This window comes from Aquarana catesbeiana, linkage group LG04 (assembly GCF_042186555.1).
Source record: "Aquarana catesbeiana isolate 2022-GZ linkage group LG04, ASM4218655v1, whole genome shotgun sequence".
NCBI classification, from domain to species: Eukaryota; Metazoa; Chordata; class Amphibia; order Anura; family Ranidae; genus Aquarana; species Aquarana catesbeiana.
Genome location: NC_133327.1, coordinates 40,068,249 through 40,089,561, shown reverse-complemented (window position 1 = coordinate 40,089,561; position 21,313 = coordinate 40,068,249). Strand labels below are relative to the sequence as shown.

At 39.1% G+C, this 21,313-nt stretch overlaps 1 protein-coding gene across 1 annotated transcript in view; it reads left to right on the top strand.

Annotated features, from left to right (window-relative positions):
* Positions 1-293: 293 nt before the first annotated feature.
* Positions 294-21,313, top strand: part of LOC141141149 (uncharacterized) — a 140,747-nt gene continuing 119,727 nt past the window's right edge. Inside the window, exons 1-8 of the mRNA XM_073628854.1 lie at positions 294-431; positions 4,002-4,194; positions 4,961-5,123; positions 10,226-10,375; positions 11,739-11,899; positions 12,645-12,821; positions 13,732-13,873; positions 18,383-18,567. Coding sequence (XP_073484955.1) covers positions 4,021-4,194; positions 4,961-5,123; positions 10,226-10,375; positions 11,739-11,899; positions 12,645-12,821; positions 13,732-13,873; positions 18,383-18,567 — 1,152 coding nt within the window. The 5' untranslated portion in view covers positions 294-431; positions 4,002-4,020. The remainder of the gene's footprint in view (positions 432-4,001; positions 4,195-4,960; positions 5,124-10,225; positions 10,376-11,738; positions 11,900-12,644; positions 12,822-13,731; positions 13,874-18,382; positions 18,568-21,313) is intronic.

Genomic DNA, 21,313 nt, shown 5'->3' with positions numbered 1-21,313 from the left:
GTTATTAACCGATGAATCGAAACAATAATCAGTCAACAAATCGATTATAAAATAATCGTTAGTTGCAGCCCTACTGTATTCTCTTACTAATAAAAAATGTGCTGTACATTGTGGCTTTTTTGGCTGGTTATATACACTGGATCTTTCTGTATACATTGCTTATTTTTTCCTACCTGCTCAAAAAACTTCTCTGATTTAATTTTTTTTTTTGAATGTTAACCAATATTCTGTTTGGTCATCAACCTTTAGAACATTGTATGTACAGCATGATGTGTGTTTATTGCAGTAGGGGAGGAAAAGAGGCGTAACATTGGACTTTCTGAAGTAAAATATCAACAGACTGATTATATAAAGCTCCACACATGAATCAGGATAACAGAACGGAACGTCTAAGAAGAGACCAACCTCTTTCCAGAACACCGGCAGTGAAGGTTAGGATCTGTAGATTTGTTCCTTTTTGTTTATATATGTATGTATTTTCTATTCAGCTTGTACAAAGAAATGTAATACTGTCAAATGCATATATGTACTGTCACTATCTTCAACTAGAAAATAGCTGTCATCTGTAACTCAGATACAGAGAGTGCCTATGTGACCGACGGATATTTGGGTAAAGTATTGTTTGTTTTAGTTTTTTTTCTTCCATCTTACAATGTTATGTAGTACTGTAGATTTATAATGTAGCTATGGGAGAAGGAGATGAGAGAAAATAAATCATAAGTCACAGCCTGTAGAGTTGAAGGCTTTACAGGACACCTGCTTTAAAGGGGAAATTAAAGCTGCAACTGGGAACATCCATCTTAGAATTGTAATAACTATTAACCACCAATAGTAATAACTATTAACCACAGCCCCGGAAGATTTGCCCCATTAATGACCAGGCCAATTTTTGCGATTCGGTACTGCTTCACTTTAACTGACAATTGCGCGGTCATGCAACGCTGTACCCAAATAAAATTGATGTCCTTTTTTCTTCACAAATAGAGCTTTCTTGTTGGTGGTATTTGATCACCTCTGTGTTTTTTTTTTTTTTTGTGCTATAAACAAAAATAGAGCGTCAATTTAAAAAAAAAAAAAACAATTTTTACTTTTTTGCTATAATAAATATCCAAAATAAAAATTTTAAAAAACAAATTTCTTCCTCAGTTTAGGACCCAATATGTATTCTTCTACATATTTCTGGTAAAGAAAATTGCAATACGTGTATATTGATTGGTTTGCGCAAAAGTTATAGCGTCTACAAAATAGAGGATAGATTTATGGCATTTTTATTATTATTATTTTTTTACTAGTAATGGTGGTGATCTGCGATTTGTATTGGGACTGCGACATTGCGGCGGACAGATCGGACACTTTTGACACCTTTTTGGGACCATTGACATTTATACAGCGATCAGTGCTAAAAGTAGCCACTTATAACTGTATAAATGTCACTGGCAGGGAAGGGGTTAACACTAGGGGAAGATCAAGGAGTTAAATGTGTGTCCTAGGGAGTGTTTCTAACTGTGGGGAGATGGGACTGCCTGGGGGATGAGACAGATCACTATTCCTAAGCGATAAGAACAACAAATCAGTCTCCTCACCCCTGACAGAACGGAGATCTGTCTGTTTACATTGACAGACCTCCGTTCTGTCTCTCTCAGGAACGATCGCGGATGCCCGACAGACATCGCGACTCCCAGGCACGCTCATTGGCTCCTTCGTCACGCCCCCTAGTGCTCTTATAGTGGCCAAAGTACAGCTACGATGGCTCGCCCAGGGAAGCCAACCTGCCGCAGTATAACTGCAGCGGCTGGTCCTCAAGTGGTTAAAGGACAGTCTTTGCAAGCAACTTCAGGACCAAGAGCGTCCTAGGGTTGGATCTGGATGTAACATTCAAAATTCAAGAAACATTCATTCTATAACACACATTGGAAATGAATGGGGGAATCCTCCCCGCTGTGTCTTTGTATTCTGATAGCGGGGATACTTCCTTGCCATCAGAATACACTGGTCAGTGCTGCAGGATATAGTCTGCAGCACTGATCAAGCAAAATCCAAGAGGGTGACTGAACAGAAGTCGATTGGTAGATCAACTTCTGTTCAACCACTGTGGCCATACATGAATCAAAATCCCTTAAACTCAGACCCTTCTCCCCCTGGAATTCAAAAGCTGTAAAGCCCAGGGACAGAGCATAAGACAGAGCATAAAATATAGTTCTTCTCCAGGTGAAGTATTTTGTCAATTTTTTTGCAGATTCCTACTTCTATTCTAATGAAATTGTTGGTTGATTTACCAGAGCTTTTCTCAACCTTTTGAACCTGGAGAAACCTTTGAAATAGCTCTCTGGTCCCTGGTAATAATTACTATAGCTAGAGATCACTGGAGATTAGTGTGATGGTCACTGGGATGAATGCTACCTAAATGTTTTTGTTATGGAAGGAATTACACTCCAATAAATAGCTAAAAATGTCATTGGTGAAAGAAAAAAGTTCATAGTGTGCTTCTGCCTAAGAGACACCCTCTATGTACTGGTACTCTTAGTCATCATCCAAGGAAGGGATGAGCTGGAACTAAGGGAGCACTAGAGCAGCACTCCAAGGAGTAGAAGTAGACTCTGGCAGGGAAGATAAGAAACAAAGAAGGTGCTTCTAAGTACAGCACAGTAGTAATTTATTAAGACACAAGGTTAAAAACACTTAGAAGCAGTTGGTGTAATCGGACTCATAACAATTAATATTCCAGGAAAGGGTCCGGTCGCTGTCACTCAGTGTCTGCTCAGCTGGGTGGAACACATTGCCACCACACTTCCAGGATTGGTGTGGAATGCACGCACAGGAAGTGATGTCAAAATTGCGCCATTGCGCCCTTTTAGACTTGTGTGCATGTCTTAATAAATTACTGGTGTGCTGCACTTAGAAGCGCCTTCCTTGTTTCCTAAAAAGATCATTGATGTCACTGAAAACGTATCTGAGAGATAGAAGTTGCTCCGATGATCAAGGAACCCCTGAAAACTTCTGGTGGAACCCAAGGGTTCCACAGAACCCTGATTGAAAAAGTATTATTTACCAAGCCCAGTTTGTAAATGGGGAAATGCCTTCATCCTAATAACTTGAGCAATATCAATGTTAGATGGAGAAAAGCATTTCTAAATATTTTTTGAAATAAATGTGCCCTGGAAAGCATTATATCAAAAATAAAACTCCTATTGAACTGAATGTCAGTAGCGAGATGACAATAATGGACTTTGTTAAAGCAGAAGTAAACCCACCGATTTAACCGTTTCCCAAAACAGTTACATTCAAGGCATGCATTGGATGATAACTGCTACAGTTACTAGTGTGTTTATGTCAGCTTTTAACCAAACTATCATGTCATCAAATGGCTGGTGTCATAGCTAATCACATGTTCAGCACCATTGCAACTTCACAGCAAACATAGGTTAAGATAGCAGCTTCCTTGTATGTAAAGGAAGGTGAGTTTAGTTCCACTTGAGACATTTCCAACAAATGTTTTGACAAACCCTGTTATGTGAAATAATTGTTGGTTGTGGGATGTATGAAAAGCATGTAATACACCATTCATTGCTAGTTTATGATGTAGGTTTAGTGACACTTTAAGGTAGAGTGTGACACCTTATGCAAGAAATTGGGGTGCAGTTGACACTATGATAATAACAATAAAAAAAAGATTGCGAGAAGTTCTCCCCCTTTCTCTCTCATTCCCATTGGATATTTTCTAGCACTTGCTGCTTTGACAGCAACAAAAACCTGACAAAGGCAACACACCTTCAAAGGAAAAAATTTCGACTGGAGTTTACCTTCATATCAAGGGTAGAAAAACCTCTGCAGTGGAACCCAGACAGCATTTAAAATATGAAAGACATTCTAAGTTTTCACCACTCTGTCCTAACCAAACAAAAATGTTGGTTAGAATAAACTTGAACAAGCAAATTGTTTTTGCTTCTTGCAATGTGAAATGTTTCATGTTGACTATCTGTTATTTCACCCTTTCCCTCTAGACTTGAAGACACATTTGCCATGGATCCTGTGACAATTCTTGTGTCCATCGTAGTCATCTTGTTTTTGGTCAAAACCTATAATGACCAAAAAAAGCAAAAATACAAAAACTACCCTCCAGGGCCAAAGGCTCTACCATTCATTGGAAGCTTGCATATGGTTGATGTACAAAAACCTCACTTTGCCTTTTTGAAGGTAATAACACACTTATTCTGCTGTTCTTTGTAACATTATTTAACTTTTTAGACAAAACAAGTAAATATAAATTGTACATTTGGTTATGTAAGACAAGGTGTTTATAATACTAATGGAAAAAAATGGAGTGTGCTGGCAGCAAGTGACAATACAAGAGCTTGCTATCAAACTAGCTGAATTTGAATCCAGATCAGTGGTATTGAACAGAGAGTACTAGGGCCATTGTACAATAAATGACACAATGGATCATCAGTCAATGCTTAGTACACACCTCAGGTAGACATTGTTAAGTGGACGACTAAACATTGAACTAGCAAGAAGTTTCCATGCTCTGCCATCCTACTGAATATCTTTGTCTGGGAGAACCACTTTAAGTGGTTAGACTGCAACAGGTTCTACAACCTTAAAACCCATGGTTATTAGCCTGGTATTTTGGGTTCACAGCCCCACACAAAGTCCAAGCAAACCCACCCAGTAGTGAGGACCCAGAGCAAGCTCCCACTAGTGCCCCCAATATCATGTCGCCCACTTTGACTTGATGGCTGCTTTAGCACCTAACACAAGAACTGCAGACATTAATAGCATTTATAGTCCCCTAAAGTGCATGGCAGCCATGCCAGTTACCCTAATATGGCCTAGTGGCCAATATTGTATACAAAGTCAATGGTTTAGAGTACAGATAAGCCACAAATATGTAGGCATACATTCAATTTTCTGTTTTAAACATTTCTCAATATATAATTCATTTTTTTGCATTTTTTTATAGCTTTCTGAGGAGTATGGCCCCGTATTTAGCATCCAGCTGGCTGCAGAGAAGATGGTTGTCTTATGTGGTTATGATGTCATTAAAGATGCCCTTATCAACCATGCAGAGGAATTTTATGAAAGACCAGATAACGCAATTTCTGCTAAAACATCAAATGGAAATGGTAAATAACACAATAAAAAAAACCCTTACAGTTTTAAAATATTTAGATGAACGGTACGTGTTCAATATCAAGAATGCCATTTAGAATTAAAATAAAAAAACAACAACAAATAGAAAACCTCCAGTTACTCAATACTATACCCACAGTTGATCCAGAGGAAGGCAAAAAAAAAAAAAATAACCCCATAATGAAGCATGATCTAGTTTTCTCTAGCAGGGGAAAAATATTCCTTCCTTAACCCCCAGGAGGATATTCACTGGATCAACTAATCCTGGTTTATTACCTGTAAATTTTATTATCCAGTTATATTTTGTACATTTAGCTATGTAGCCAGATTTTTTAAAATAGTCTGACAAGCTGGCCAGAACTAGTTCTTGAGTTAGTCTATACTACATATTCACAGCTCTTAGCCTTTCCATATGTGGAGTTTAAATCTTTTTCTGCAGATGTAAAGAGTTTCTCCCATTCTCTGTAATGACCTGAAAGTGAATAACTCAACATCAAGTTCGCTATATGAATCACTTACAGCAGGGGTCTCAAACGGGTGGCCCTCCAGCTGTTGCAAAACTACAAGTTCCATCATGCCTCTGCCTGTGGAGAGTCATGCTTGTAACTGTCAGCTTTGCAATGCCTCATGGGACTTGTAGTTTCGCAACAGGTGGAGGTCCACCAGTTTGAGACCCCTGACTTACAGTGTGTGTTTATAAGTGGCTATCATATCCCCTCAACTGTCTCTTCTTAGAGAATAAATTCAGTTCAGCTAATTTTCTCAGAGCTAAGCTCCTCTATGACGCTTCTCAGCTTGGTTGCCATTCTCTGCACTCTCTCTCTCTCTCTCTCTCTCTCTCATATTAAACCTAATTTTCCACATAGTTTCCCAATTAAATAGTGCATATTAGTACATTGGGATCAGCTTGTAAGTTGGAAAGGTTATTTCACTGCATAGCTTGGTTTCATCTGCAAATACCAAAATGTTACTTTTAATCCAAACCGCTATATCATTTATAAATATGTTAAAATGTAAGGGTCCCAAGACTGAACATTGTGTTACACCACTAATCATTAGTCATTATTCTCTGAATACGGTCTTTTAGCCAGTTTTCCATTCATTTACAAACAATCTCCAATTTAAGACTTGGAGAGCAGTCCTCAGCCTTGGAAAATTTGCTTAGTGTTTTTATCTTTCCAATAGATGCTTGTTGTTTACAGCTAACATTAAATGCAATAATGATATGGTCACTGCTACCCACATGTTTTTTATATGAACATTAGAGTTTATAGGATCCAGAAGCATCCTATCAATTAGTAAAAAGCTCTGCATAGTTACAGATTACCAGGTCAAACAGAGCGTCATTCCTAGTTGGGGCTTCTATAAACTGTACCATAAAATTGCCTTGTAATAGGTTTATAGATTTCCTCCCTGTTACTATTCCAGCAGTACCATAACTCAAGTCAATTTCAGGGTAGTTAAAATCCCCCATTGTTATCACTGTCCCAGTCCTTTCTATCTTTGAAAAGAGCTGAGTCCCCAACTCCTCAATAACACTGGGTGGCCACTAACAAACTCCATTAATTAACTTTAAAGTATGCATACCCATATACAACTCCACCCATAATGCTTCAGCCTCATCACACAATCTATCGGCAAGGCCCTCTTAAAAACTCAGTGAGATCACTTCTCATACTTAAACCGACACCACCATCTTTTTGTTTTACCCTGTCTCTTCAAAAGAGAGTATAGCCAGGATTTTTAATAGCCCAATCATGTGAAGAATGGTGCCAGGATTCAACAGTACCAATTAAATCATTGTTCTCTTCATGCACCAATGCTTCCAACTTTGTCCTTGTACTTGTGTTTTGCATTTTTTTTTTCATAGAACTAATAATGAGTTAATACTAAACAAAAATACTAATAAATACAATTTCCAATGTCTGTTTGTAACATGGGAAACATCTCATCACCTTCCATAGCCTTCCCCCCAGTTTCCCCCATTCGTGTCTGACCCTTGTCTGACTTGTCTGCCCTATTGTAATCTAATTCTGCTTCTGCCCACAATCCTCATTTAAATACTCATCCAGCCTACCCATAAACCTCTCTTAAAGCATAGCAGACCCCCTTATTTGGTGAAAACTTCCTTTAGCTTATAGGTTGTACACCAATAAAAAGTGAACCCAGTACTTTAGCAACCAAAATCATTTCCTCGTATGCCAGGTCTTTAGCCATACATTCCGTTTTCAAAGCTCCCCCTGCTTTTCTTGTGTTGCTCATTGTACAGGCAATATTCCAGAGAATATACCCTTGGAGGGATCCTCCATCTTACAAGTATTTTGTCATTGGTCCCAACATTGGCCAAGACAGCTGGGTTATGCCCAGCCCTTACCAGTAATTTTTCAACACTGTCCACCACATACTGAACTCTTGCACCAGATAGACAGCAAATCATTTGGTTGAGGCAATCTTCTATCATTTATATCAGTCCTTCTGCTTATAGAATTCCCATCTACCACCAACTGTCTAGGCCTTCCGGGATAACCCTCACCACTCCTACTAGATAGGCTGTTATTCTGGCTGTTAGGGGTAGCAGAGACATCTAGGGCTGCCACCTCCGAGTTTGCCACCCTCATATCTTCACCCAACTTGGCAAATTTGTTTGGGCATTCAAACACAGGACTGATCTTTCATTTCTCACAGGTAACTAAATTAACCTATCTTCCTACCTGATCATTCTAACCTACCCCTCCACATCAAACCCATTAACCACCTGTTCAGTGAGCAGAAGACTCCTTTCAAGGTTGTTTGTTCCGATTGCATTTTGCTCCTCCAGATTACTAATGTGGGCCTCAAGAAGGTCAACCTGCTCACATCTGTCATAGTGGAATCCTGGAGCTGTTGCTCCATTATTATATACATGTGGCACACTGTGCACTGAGCCAAATCTTCAACCTTGCTAGCACGCATTATCCCAGTTACAATATTAATATTACTTACAGTAAATTTAAGAAGGCACTTGCAGGTTAGAAGACTTCTGTTTTCAACTGGGGTTTTTTAACTCTCCACTTGATAAAATTCCACAATTTCAATGGGAGCTATCAATTCCAATGTGAGCCAGCTCAAATTTGAGCTGAACAGAAAGTTATACAACACTTGTGAACAATTAACCTCTCCCCTTAATTAGCATACACATTATGTTACATAATTATATGAAACTCTGCCCAAGACAAAATGTACAATTTCATTTTAGAAAACATTGGCATGGGTTTAACCCTTTGTCAGGTTTTTGTTGCTGTATGCTCCTCTTCAAGGTCCATTAGATTTGGACTGAAACTTTATGGAGTTTTCAGATAGGCTAGGATGGCACTTGCACAGTAGCAGTAAATAAGTGATAGTAGTGATTCAGTGGGACGAAATGTTTGCATTGGTTTGCTTTCTAACATGCTTAACCACTTCCCTACCCACCCATAGTCATATGACGTCCACAGATGGGATCTCCCATCCTGGGTGGATGTCATATGACGTCCTGGAATTCCCGGCCGTCTAGGGGGCGTGCGCGCGCCCGCCGCGTTCCTCGGGACCAGGTGCGTGTGCCCGGCAGCCTCGATGTCCGCCGGACACCCGCGATTGCCCGTTAACCGGGCCGGCATGTGGATCTGTGTGTGTAAACACACAGATCCACAGCCTGTCAGCTCTGAGGAGAGGGATCTGTGTTCCCAGAACGGAGGAACACTGATCGGTCTCCTCCCCTAGTGCGTCCCCTCCCCCTTCAGTTAGAATCATTCCCTAGGAAACATACTTAACCCCTCCCCGCCCCCTAGTGGTTAACCCCTTCACTGCCTGTCACATTTACACAGTAATCAATGCATTTTTATAGCATTGATCGCTGTATAAATGTGATTGGTCCCAAAAATGTGTCAAAAGTGTCCGATGTGTCTGCCATAATGTCGCAGTCACCAAAAAAAATCGCGATCGCCGCTAAAAAAATTAAAATTTTTTTTTTTTTTTTAAATGCCATAAATCTATCCCGTATTTTGTAGACGTTATAACTTTTGCGCAAACCAATCACTATACGCTTATTGCGATTTTTTTTTACCAAAAATATGTAGAAGAATACGTATCGGCCAAAACTGAGGAAAAAATGTGTTTTAAAAAAAAAAATTGGGATATTTATTATAGCAAAAATTAAAAAATATTGTGTTTTTTTCAAAATTGTCGCTCTTCTTTTGTTTATGGCGCAAAAAATAAAAAACGCAGAGGCGATCAAATACCACCAAAAAAAAGCTCTATTTGTGGTGAAAAAAGGACGTCAATTTTTTTTTGGTACAACGTCGCACGACCGCGCAATTGACGTTTAAAATGCGACAGCGCTGAAAACTAAAAATTGGCCTGGGAAGGAAGGGGGTGAAATTGCCCGGTATTGAACCGGTTAAAGATGTTGTGAGGGAGTAAACACTGGGGTTGATTTAATAAAGTCAAGTAGAATTTGCAGGGGGAGTTGCACTTTGCAAGGGAATTTTGTCTATATTATCTACAAATCTAATGATATATAACGCATAAAAAAATGTAAACCCAAAAACCATAATTTAACATATTGTAGCTTATCAATTCTTACTGTAGATGCAGTGGCTGCATCAGTTTTCTTTTTTCACACAAAGTACATTTTCTTCAAGTACAGGAAAATATCTGCTAGAAATCCAGTGTCCTTGTAACTTCCAGTGTAATGATCTGACATCTCTATAATGTTATTGTTCTTCCCAGTACTCTTTTGTAGGTGATAATGCCTTACCTCCATAGATATAGTACAATGAGTGAGCATTGTCACCCCAGTATAGAAAATGTATTGCTGGTCAGATCACCAATAGAATTTAAAGAAAAAAAGCCTGCAAAAAAGAAAGTGGATGCAGTCACCACATCCAAGGGCTGGTAGACAGCAATGTATTGCATTTTTGTTCTTGGGTTTAGATATGCTTACAGTCCCAGAATAAACAGTTTATTAGGGTATAATGAGTTGATATTAAGATTAATTGGTGACTTATAAAGTATTTCAGTAAGGAGAACTAAATGTTTATTAGCCTAGATAAATTATTAAAAAGTACATTCTTTTAAGGTGTAATCTTTGCTCATGGAGAGAACTGGAAGGCAATGAGAAGGTTTACAATTTCAACGTTACGGGACTTTGGAATGGGAAAGAAATCTATAGAAAACAAAATCCAAGAGGAAGCACAATGTTTATTAAAAGTATTCAAATCCTACAAAGGTGAGTTTATACTAAATTACTGGTTCCTTGTAATCCAAGTGAAGTCCCACTCCTAACCTGTCATACTTTACTGTCTATTCCCTAGTGGGGAGATTTTCCCTCACTTCTTGTGCCACAATTTAAGGAAGTTAGGAGAAGGGTTTCCAATAGGAATAGAGCAGAAAAAACAGATATTAATTGAATTTTTCACAGTTTGTTTAATAAAGAGAGGAAATAAAAGAACCCCCTAAGTTTTTTATATACATACAATTTCCATATATAAAATTTGTATTTTTGTGCTAGAAAATTACCAAGAACCCTCAAACATGATACTTTCTGAAATCAGAGGCCCTGGAGAATGAAATGGTTGCCGTAGAAAATTTTAATGTTTCCCAGTATTTCTGCAGCCATTTATCAAATGCAATTTTTTTTTTTTAGGAAAAAATATGCTTTCGTGCATACAAACAGAACGTAATACTGTATAATACTAAAAGATAATTTTACATTAAGTAAATAGATACCAAACATGTCAAGAAGATTTTAAATTGTGCACGCCAGTGAAATGGTGACAACCTATAGCACCTAAAATTGCCAATAGGTGATGCTTTAAAAGCCTTGATAGGTTATCAGTTTAAGTCAAACATGAACTCTGACTCTAGAAATATTGCTCTTGCTCTGACATTCGCAGCGATACCTCACATGTGTGGTGCTATCACTGTTTACATATGCATGCTCACCTATGTGTGTGTGAGGGGCACTTTCAATTTTTGTTTTACCTCTTTATTAATTTGTTTTATTTAACTTTATTGCTATGAAAAAGGGGGGGACAAGACACCTTGTCATAACTTTGGGCAATGACAGGTACTCATTGTGAAGACATCAGGGGACTATTAGACCACTGATCCATCCTCTTTCATCCAAGGCAGCTGATCAAATAGAGATCTGTTTAATCAGCTGCTTACGTGGGTGTATGGCAAGGGAAAGACACTTCTGTTACCATAAGTGATGAAATTCTCAATGCTTCTGGTTTCATTCATTACAGAGGTGATGGGGGAATTATTATTCCTCCATCTCCTCTGTTGGCAACTGACCTGCCCTCTTACAGCAGTCCCCAATCCCCGTTGGAACTGGAGAGCCAGGGAACAGCAGCGGATGGCTGCAGGAGAAGGGAGGGTTCTACAGCAGTGTATAAGTGAACCTACAGTAAGTTGAATGACCCTACAGAAGTTGTGTTTTTCCAGGAAATTCCTCCTACAAGTCTGAAGGTCAGTCAGTCGGTTTGGGTTTCTTGAACACTACTCTAAGATAATACTGTTGGTTTAAAAAATAATTGTCTGGATTTGACATGAATCTAGGTATTTCAAGTCTTTGTTTTCTATTTAAGGGGAACCCTTTGAAAATATTACCATCATCACTGCTGCTGTAGCCAACATAATTGTGTCTATATTAATGGGAAATAGATTTGAATATGATGATCCAACCATACTGAAAATCATGAATACAGTTAATGAAAATGTCAGAAGCTTTGGAAGCATTATGATCAGAGTAAGTGCAACCTTCAGCTGAAAGGGCATTTCAAATGTCCCTGGATTAAAGATAAAACTTTTGTTTCATTGATTTTACAATCAAGCTATGTGAGAAAGAATCTTAAATGGTTAGAGTACATTATATATATATATCAGTTGACTTCCTCCCAATAGTGGTTACTGGGTGGTTAATTACCTCAGCTCATAGTCAGATTTGTTAAAAACCGTAGAAAAGAAAAAGATAGCAAAATTGTTGTAAACCTTGATAAATCAATTTTTTTTTTCATTAACATGAAAGGTGAAACCTGATTGTCTGCTATTGGCAATAGCTTCTTGTGTGTGCTCATGAATGAGTCCATCAGGTACATCATTAGTCTTCAGTATTAGTTACACTTCACAATCCTGAAGTCAACACTCAGAGATGTTGGCCAAGAGTTTGGTATGTGGTTTCTGAGTTACAAGAGGATTTCAGCCAACCACATAATTATTGCTTATCATGGCATGCAAATTGCCTCCTATACATTTGAAAAAAACATTATTCATAAATAAGATCAAATTGTTAGTTGTGTGAGCTCAGCTGAAGGGGGGCAGCTTCCAACTTTGGCTGAATCAATATTTGCAGTTTTTCATGGGTCTTGAGAAATTAAGATTTACATTAAGGCACTAGAAAGGATCAGAATTACAGTAAGTAGTAATATACATTTACACAAATTTAATTTTAACAAAAATTGTCATTGTTTCTTTTTTTTTTTTTATTCCTTAAGCTATACAACATGTTTCCAAGGCTGGTGGGCTTACTCCCTGGCAGCCATCAGCAAGTCTTTCAGAACTTTGAACACATGAATGCTTTTATAAGGGAGGTATTTACAAAACAGAGGAAAACACTGGACGTAAATGACCAAAGGAATCTTATTGATGCATTTCTGGCAAAACAACAAGAGGTACACATTCTGTTTAATCGTTTACTGTTCATTGTCATTTAATTAACAAATAAATCCATCTAATCATTGGATTTGTTTGTCCTTTTCATGAATGGGGGTCATTGATAGTTAGATGTCCAGGCCAAAGTGAGTCCATATGTGTTGGTTAACTTGAATAAAATCGTATGACCAGTGATCACATGACTGAGAACAAGGTGATTGGCTCTCAGTAGCTGTATCTGACCGCACGGAACGGAGTTAGCAGCCAATACAGTTCCTGAGTACTGGTTCTTTGTGGGAATGTTTTAAATGTATCCTCAGCATGGGACATTGTGCTCAATAATAGTTGGAAAATCTGTGGTCTTAAAATGAAATTTTTAATAATCACTTGCAGAAAATTGTCTTTTCAGCCACAAGACAATTATACAGGGCGATATAAACATCTTACATGTGTAAATTATTTTTTTCCCCATGTGCTGCTTGCCAATTCATCCTACACTTAGTTTTAAATTCTTCTTTTTTTTTATACACTCATATTTTTGGTTTTAATAGCATTGAATCTGTGATTGATATGGTTTACCATTAGCTTAATACTTTCCTTAAAAAGCTTAATAAACGGGTTCATTTTTCTAGAGCTGTAAAAAAATCTTTTAACTCCCCTCTTCGTCCTCTGCACCCCCTTTTTCCTAAAGCTCTCTTGCTGAACTTAACAACAAATATCTAGAAGACACAAATTATAAAAGTCATAATTCTAAAGTCTTGAGGCTTTTTGATGTCCCTTCTAACCTTGCTACCCCAGGCAATGGCCAATGAGCTATTTATGGTAACTACAGCCCTGACTATGACAATGAGTCAAGTAATGGAATATTGACTTTTTAAGATAGAATATTGCTTTTCCATTCATGTTCTATCCTCCATTTCTGTTGCGCAGGGGAAGCCAGAATCTACTTTATACTTCCACAATGACAACTTAAATATACTGGTGAACAACCTTTTTGCTGCTGGAATGGAGACGACATCCACCACTCTGCGATGGGGCCTCCTACTAATGATCGAATACCCAGAAATACAAAGTAAGATAAAAGATTTCAAGATGCGCCAAAGTACAATCTGGATTTTATAATATATTTGTCTCTGATTACATCACCATTGACATGTTGTACTTATAACGTCACAATGCTGTGGCTTAAAGGAAACTTGTCTTGAAAAAATCATAGCGGCAGCCATTGCTAATCATTCCTTCCAAAACGGCTGTGAGTTTTGGCTTCAAGGTTTCCTGAGTCAGTAACCAGAAACAAGTATAGAGATAGTAATATGGAACACATTTCTGACAAGGCTGAACTCTGGTTATAAAAATATTTATTCAAAAATATTCTTTAACCAATTCAGCCCCAGATGTTTTTACCCCCTTCATAACCAGGACATTTTTTTCAATACGGCACTGCAGCACTTGATACTTGTAACTGACAATTGTGCAGTCATGCAACTAAATTTGACGTCCTTTTTTTCCCACAAATAGAGCTTTCTTTTGGTGCTATTTGATCAACTCTGTGGTTTTTATTGCACCATTGCGGTGGACAAATCGAACACCTGAGACTTTTGACACTTTTTTGGAGACCGGTGACACTAATATGGTAATCAGTGCTAAAAATATGAACTGTCACCGTATAAATGACACTGACAGGGAAGGGGTTAACACCAGAGGCGATCAAAGGGTTAAGTGTGTCCCTGGGGGGTGCTTACTAACTGTGTGGGGATTGCTCTGACTAGGAAAACACAGGGATCCGTGTTCCTGCTTAGCAGGAACACAAGATCTCTATGTTCTCTCTGTCAGAACGGTGATCTGCCTTGTTTACAGATCACCACTCTGCCTCTCTGGGGAACGATTACATGTGGCCGACACATTCTCTGGACCCGCTGATTGGCTCCCTCTCAGTTTAATCAGCACGCATGCGTGCCCTCAGAGGCTACTGCACGAAGCAACATACAGGTGATCCAAGGGCTGCCTTGCCACAGTAAATGTAAATGTAAATGGTTAATAGCCACAGAAGATATAATTCAAATTTGTGTGCACTAAATGTCTGATATTGCCATGTATAAGTAGCAGTAACATCATTGTGCTGTACATAGCCTGTACAAAGAGAAAAGAAGTGGGGGGGACACAACAGGCCCCACCCATTTAAGTCTGCCTGCAGTAAAACTACAAGAGGGGCGGTGACAAGACCAGTCACCCTGCACAATGAGAGAGAACAGCAGTGACCTGTCTTTATTACAGGAAGCTCTTTCACACTCTTTCACATTGTGGCAGCAGTAACAGCATATAAACATAATCATGGCGACTATAGCAGCTGAGAGTTTGCTTGCATTTTTTGATACACTCCTTCCTAGCTTCCTTGTAGAAGTGATTCAGGTGATTGTAAAACTTCCTGATCTTCTACATGTATGGAATTGTGATGCTACCTCCACCTTCCAAGCACTTCATGTGTCCCAGGCCTACGGTTGCCACCTGTACGGGATTCACCCAGACAGTTCGGGTTTTGAATCCTGTGTCCGGGTTTCAGGCGGACTGAAATCTGGACAGCATTATTTAGACCGGACTGTGATTTCCCCAAGGCACACGCAAATCTGTTGCCATCAGAGAGTTGCAGATTTGGCATCACTGGAGGGCAGGGTAATGATTTCAGGAAGAGCAATCTGGGCACACCCACCATTCACTGCCACATGCTATGGGTACCGCATTACTACTCTCCTTGGGGCACCCAAAGGTGTCCCAGGCCCCTAAAGTGTTTGGGTTTGGCTTGAAGAAAAGGTGGCAACCCTACGCCAGGCCTACATGTCAGGTATGCAAAGGGAGAGCAGTGGGAGATCACCAAGCTTTTGTTTTTGGATCATCCCTTTAAATTATGAATCTGAAAGCTCCAGCCAGTGAAGCAGCAGATCAAACAAAGCTTGTGCTTGATTGGGTTCAGCAGGGTGTAAGGATGTTACAAGAAAAACTGTGTACGCAACTATGCCTAACCCCAATAACTTAAATAAAGCTAGCCAGCACTGGAAAGAATTGTACATCAAAGTTCAATAATCAAAACAAAATAACAGTGCATTCCTAATAACTCTAATAAAATGAATACCTATACCGTAAAAGATAGGATCCCCTTCTATGAAAAAATAATAAATGCACATTTTTTCAGAAAAAAATGTGCATTTATTATTTTTCCCTAAGGAGCCTTGAAAGCATTGCACTTGTGATCAGTATATCAGATGTGCAATGCCAGACTCCATATGGGCTAAATGTTTACAAGCTACAGGGCTTGTGAATGTAGTATTAGGCCACTCATCAGCAACCTCCATTCAGAACTACAAGTTGTCACACACAATGGCTGCTTTACATGTAGTTCATGCTTTCACAAGAAAAACTATGAATGAATGACATGTGGGTGAAGCTGCATTATTTTCAAATAGTGACAGCGGGCTTTGGGAGAGGATCCCCCGCTCCCTGTGCCAGGTAGGGGGGAGAAGAGGAGAAATTGAAGCTGCTAGAACATGTCAGTAGTTACATAGTAGTAGTAGGTGAGGTTGAAAAAAGACACAAGTCCATCAAGTCCAACCTGCGTGTGTGATTATATGTCAGTATTACATTGTACATCCCTGTATGTTGCGGTCATTCAGGTGCTTATCTAACAGTTTCTTGAAACTTTCAATGCCCCCTGCTGAGACCACCGCCTGTGGAAGGGAATTCCACATCCATCCATGTTACATGTTCCACTCTAAATACAGGTGGAACATGTAACATGTTCCAAAATACCCAAAAACTAAAGATACAAAAAAAAGTCATATTTATATATTATTCCCAAAACATACCATTCAAAAAAGACTTCAAATTCTATCTTTAACCTCTTGCCGACCACCCCGCTGTCGTTTGACGGTAGCAGAATGACTCCCCTGCGAGAATTGGCGTAGCTGTACATCGGCTACTTTAAGGGGTAAAAGGGACATGCAACCGCTGCATCACTGAAGAGCTGATGCACGTGCCCGGTGGCCACTATGGCCGCCGGGCACCTGCGATAATGTGTAAGCACACACACATCCCCGTTCTGGCAGGGGAGAGGAGACAGGTCGTGTGTTCCTAGTATATAGGAACAATGATCTGTCTCCTCCCCCCATGCAGTCCCATCCCCCCTACAGTTAGAACACACTGAGGGAACACATTTAACCCCTTGATCGCCCCCTAGTGTTAACCCCTTCCTGTCAGTGACATTAATACAGTAATCAGTGGCAATTTATAGCTCTGATTGCTGTATAAATGTCAATGGTCCCAAAAAAGTGTCAAAAGTGTCCGATCTGTCCGTTGCAATGTCGCAGTCCCAATAAAAATTACAGATCGCCGCCATTACTAGTAAAAAAAAAAAAATAATAAAAATGCCATAAATCTATCCCCTATTTTGTAGACACTATAACTTATTGCAATTTTTTTATTACCAAAAATATGTAGAAGAAAATATATTTGCTTAAACCGAGGAAGAAATGTATTTTTCCAAAAAAAATTTGGGATATTTATTATAGCAAAAAGTAAAGAATATTGTGTTTTTTTCAAAATTGTCGCTCTTTTTTTGTTTATAAACGCAAAAAATCAAATACCACCAAAAGAAAACTCTATTTGTGGGAAAAAAAGGATAGCGTCGCACGACTGGCAATTGTCAGTTAAAGCAACGCAGTGGCGTATCGCAAAAAAATGGCCCCAGGGGTAAATCCTTCTGGGGCTGAAGTGGTTAATAGGATTTCCAACACATTAGAGGTAATGTTCACAAAGTGCACTCCTACATCTGTGTGCCTATATCGCTCGCCTCCATAGACCTAGAAATGGTCTATAAGTGCATTTGTCATTAAAGAAGGAAAAGGGGGGGGGATCCATTACTCATTAACTGCAACATTCAATCTTCTCAAAACAACAAGAGCTCAGAGGGAAGGATAAACCATAGTGCTCACTGTTGTCACATATAAATATTGCTAAATAAAATGATTCTACTCACAAATATACTGTCCTTCATGCAACAAACAAGGGGAATAATCTGATGTGTTCCTGAACATGCTCTGCACACCATGCAGTAATCCAGAGATATACCAAGAGGTATATCTTCCAATTATATTATTAGGCATTATTAGGGTGTGGGGTGACACTGGGGATCTAACCGATGTCTTTTGAAAGAGGTGGCTGTGTTCTTCTTCAGGCTGAAGGTTTTTATTTTGTGTGAAGCCTCTAGGCTGCATGTGATCACAATGTCAATGTCTCTCGTCTCAGGTACAAAGAGATTTGAGAGATTCTCTTGCTTTGCCCGGCATAGTTTACTTTTACTTTAATCATTATTGGAAAAAAATAAATTATATATATCATATTTCTTTGCCAAGTATACTCAGCCAGATGCTTGGTTTCCTGCTTCATATATACTTGCTTTTTGGGTGCACAATATGGTTAACAGTAACAGTATAAAATGGTGACATTGTTTTACTAAAGTATAATTTTTTCTTTAATGTATGCAGTTGCTTTTAGTGCTAATTGTATATTTTGCTCATGGCGTCTTTTTCAGAAAAAGTTCAAAATGAAATTAACAGAGTGATCGGATCAACTGAGCCCCAAACTGAGCACAGGAAGCAGATGCCATATACCAATGCTGTCATTCATGAAATCCAGAGGTTTGGTGATATTGTACCCCTGAATGTCCCACATGCAACTGCTAAAGATGTCACATTTAGAGGGTACAACATTCCAAAGGTGAGTGTAAGATACAGTATGTACTGAACATAGGTGTGCGCAGACCATGGCATTAGGGTGTGTACCCAAAGCTCAAACACACACACGTGTGTGTGTAATATATATATATATATATATATATATATATATATAATCAGTAGAGCAGTGGACGGTGTCAGTAGGGATGAGATTGATGTCAGTAGTTTATTTATTTATTTTTTTTATCATAACTTTTTTTAACAATTTTTCTATTTTTTACAATTTTATTTAATAATATTTTTCTTATTATTATTATTATTATTTTTATATATACAATTTTTTAGGAGCTCCATTGGGGGGCTTTGGTTTGATATCAGAGGTCTAAACAGACCTCTGATATCTCACTTTTAAGACAGAGATTCCCCAGTCCCTTCTTCTGCAGCCAAACAGCAGGGGGAATCTGTGCAGCACAGCATGATTAGGGTGTGCCCAGGCACACCTGGCACACCCTGTGCGCACGCCTATGGTACTGAAAAGGCACGGGACCTCGTGCCCAGAAACATGGATTGTGGGTCCCTTTTAGAACCCCTGCACAGACACAGCCAGTACACAGCAGCATAGCAGGAGAGCAAGTTAGTAGGATAAAGCAGAGCTTAAACCATGGATTGACCAAAATCAAAGGAGACTGACAGATGTTCAGGTCAATTCCAAAACTATAGTTTGGATATCAGGACGGCAGTCTGAGGAATGTGTAAGATCACTATCAGCTGAAAATGTAAGCTTAAGACAGATGCAAATTGTTTGCCAAATTATGGGCAAACAAGTCAGGTCAAAGAATTGTGTTGCACACGGTGCATTAGAAACTGCAGTATATCTGACAGAGCCTGCCTCATTTTCTGGCGGGAGGACATCCAGTATAATCTAGCTCTCTCCTCTCCAGCCTTACTGCCCCTGGCCTGTTCCTTTCATTTATTGGATTTCAGTTATTTCAACCATAGAGGCTCAGCATCACATGTGGGTGTCATTTAGGGTGGTCTGCATGAATGCAGCCACCACATCTAGAGACTAGTATGCCACAATGTATTACATTTTTTGTTCTTAGATTTACATACACTTTAAGAAAACAAGGTCCCTGAAGTCAATGACCAGAAAGGGTCAGGGGTTACAAAGGGTTTTTATAGGCTGAAAGTCGATTTAATTAGGTACCAATTGGTGTTTTTCTTCTCAGAGAGAACAGTGTTGTAGGCTTTGGGTGTGGAAGCCCTTTTTCTAAAAGGTCCACAAACAGCAGTGCCATCAATCAACAGCCTAAAGGTTCTCCATCAATGACCACCTCAAATATCTGTTCTGTCACACCTTTTCCAAGAATCTTCTAAAGTCTCCAACACTCAAGCAGCACCAAGGTTCTGAAACTTTCTTCCAGATTGCCACCAAACATGTGCATTTCAATTACTGGGTCTAAGAAACTCTTAAATTAAAGTGGTTATAAACTCTCACCAGTGAAGTAAATAGCTTCAGATGATACATAGCAATTAAACTGTCATTAAAACATAAATAGATAAAACAGAAGGAAACTGAACAACTGCCAATTATTTTCATGATGATTTAATTATTGCTTTTTATTTTAAAGTTTATAAACATTTATTTCATAGCAAATTAGTAGTATAAAGGCAAAATAGCTGTTTAAATAATAGCAACAAAGCCAAACTAAGCCCCAAAATTTTGCTATGATTAAAAGAGTGATTTTGTCATTACTATACTAATATGATGCGAACTCTGCTTTTACATTTTTTAATTTTAAAAGACCAATAATTATAAGTTCTCTGTGCAGACCATATTTTATACTGTTAAAATAAGTACCTGCAGCAACCTCTATACCCAGGTTTTACAGCCAAATGCCACTTGCTATTTCAGGAAGGTTGTCTCAACCTGCCGACCCTACACTATCTTATTGACATACCTCTATAATGGGCTGCTTCACTGGCCAATAGAAATACCCAGCAGATAGAAAGTATTTGAGCTTTAGCTGTCAGAGAGGCCCAGAACTTGATTCCAAGAGCATGGTTTCGGAGACTCTTGCAGGTACTGTATGTGCAGCTACCTCTAGGACAGTGGTTCTCAACTCCTGTCCTCAAGACCCACTAACAGGCCAGAACCTTGGGGAGATGCAGACTAGAATACTTCAATCACTGAGCAGCAAATTATATCACCTGCTATGTATTTAAGTTATCTTGCAAACCTGGCCTGTTAGTGGGTCCTGAGGACAGGAGCTGAGAGCCACTGCTCTAGAACGTTCTTTGACCTGCAATAGTTCTCTCTTATCTCTAAAAGACAGTCTTTTAACATAGGTACTTTGTCCTTACCCATTTAAGTAAAAGAAAAAGGAATTCAAAGCAAAAGTCAAAGAGGAAATTAAAGTGTATCCAAACCCAATAACTAAAATCAATGTGCTCAATCAACAAAGGTAAACACATGAAGTTATCAATCAATAATAACAAAATACTGTAAATCAGGGGTGCTCAACTTGTGGCCCGTGGAGCCCTCTGATGTGGCCTGCAACCTTATGCTCTGAGATGGCGGGTCGGCAAGCTCAGATCGTGATCAACGGGTTCCGGCCCATCATCCCAGAGAATCAGAGTGCATGGAGCCAGCACCGGCAGCGGAGGAGGCAAGCAGCCACAGAGGGAGCAGGAGCCACATAAGCTGATGTCTACTCTGCAGTGCCAGTTCCTGTCTCAGGCACAGTGATACCATGTGCACTTCACCAGGGATCTTTCTAGCAGCCCAA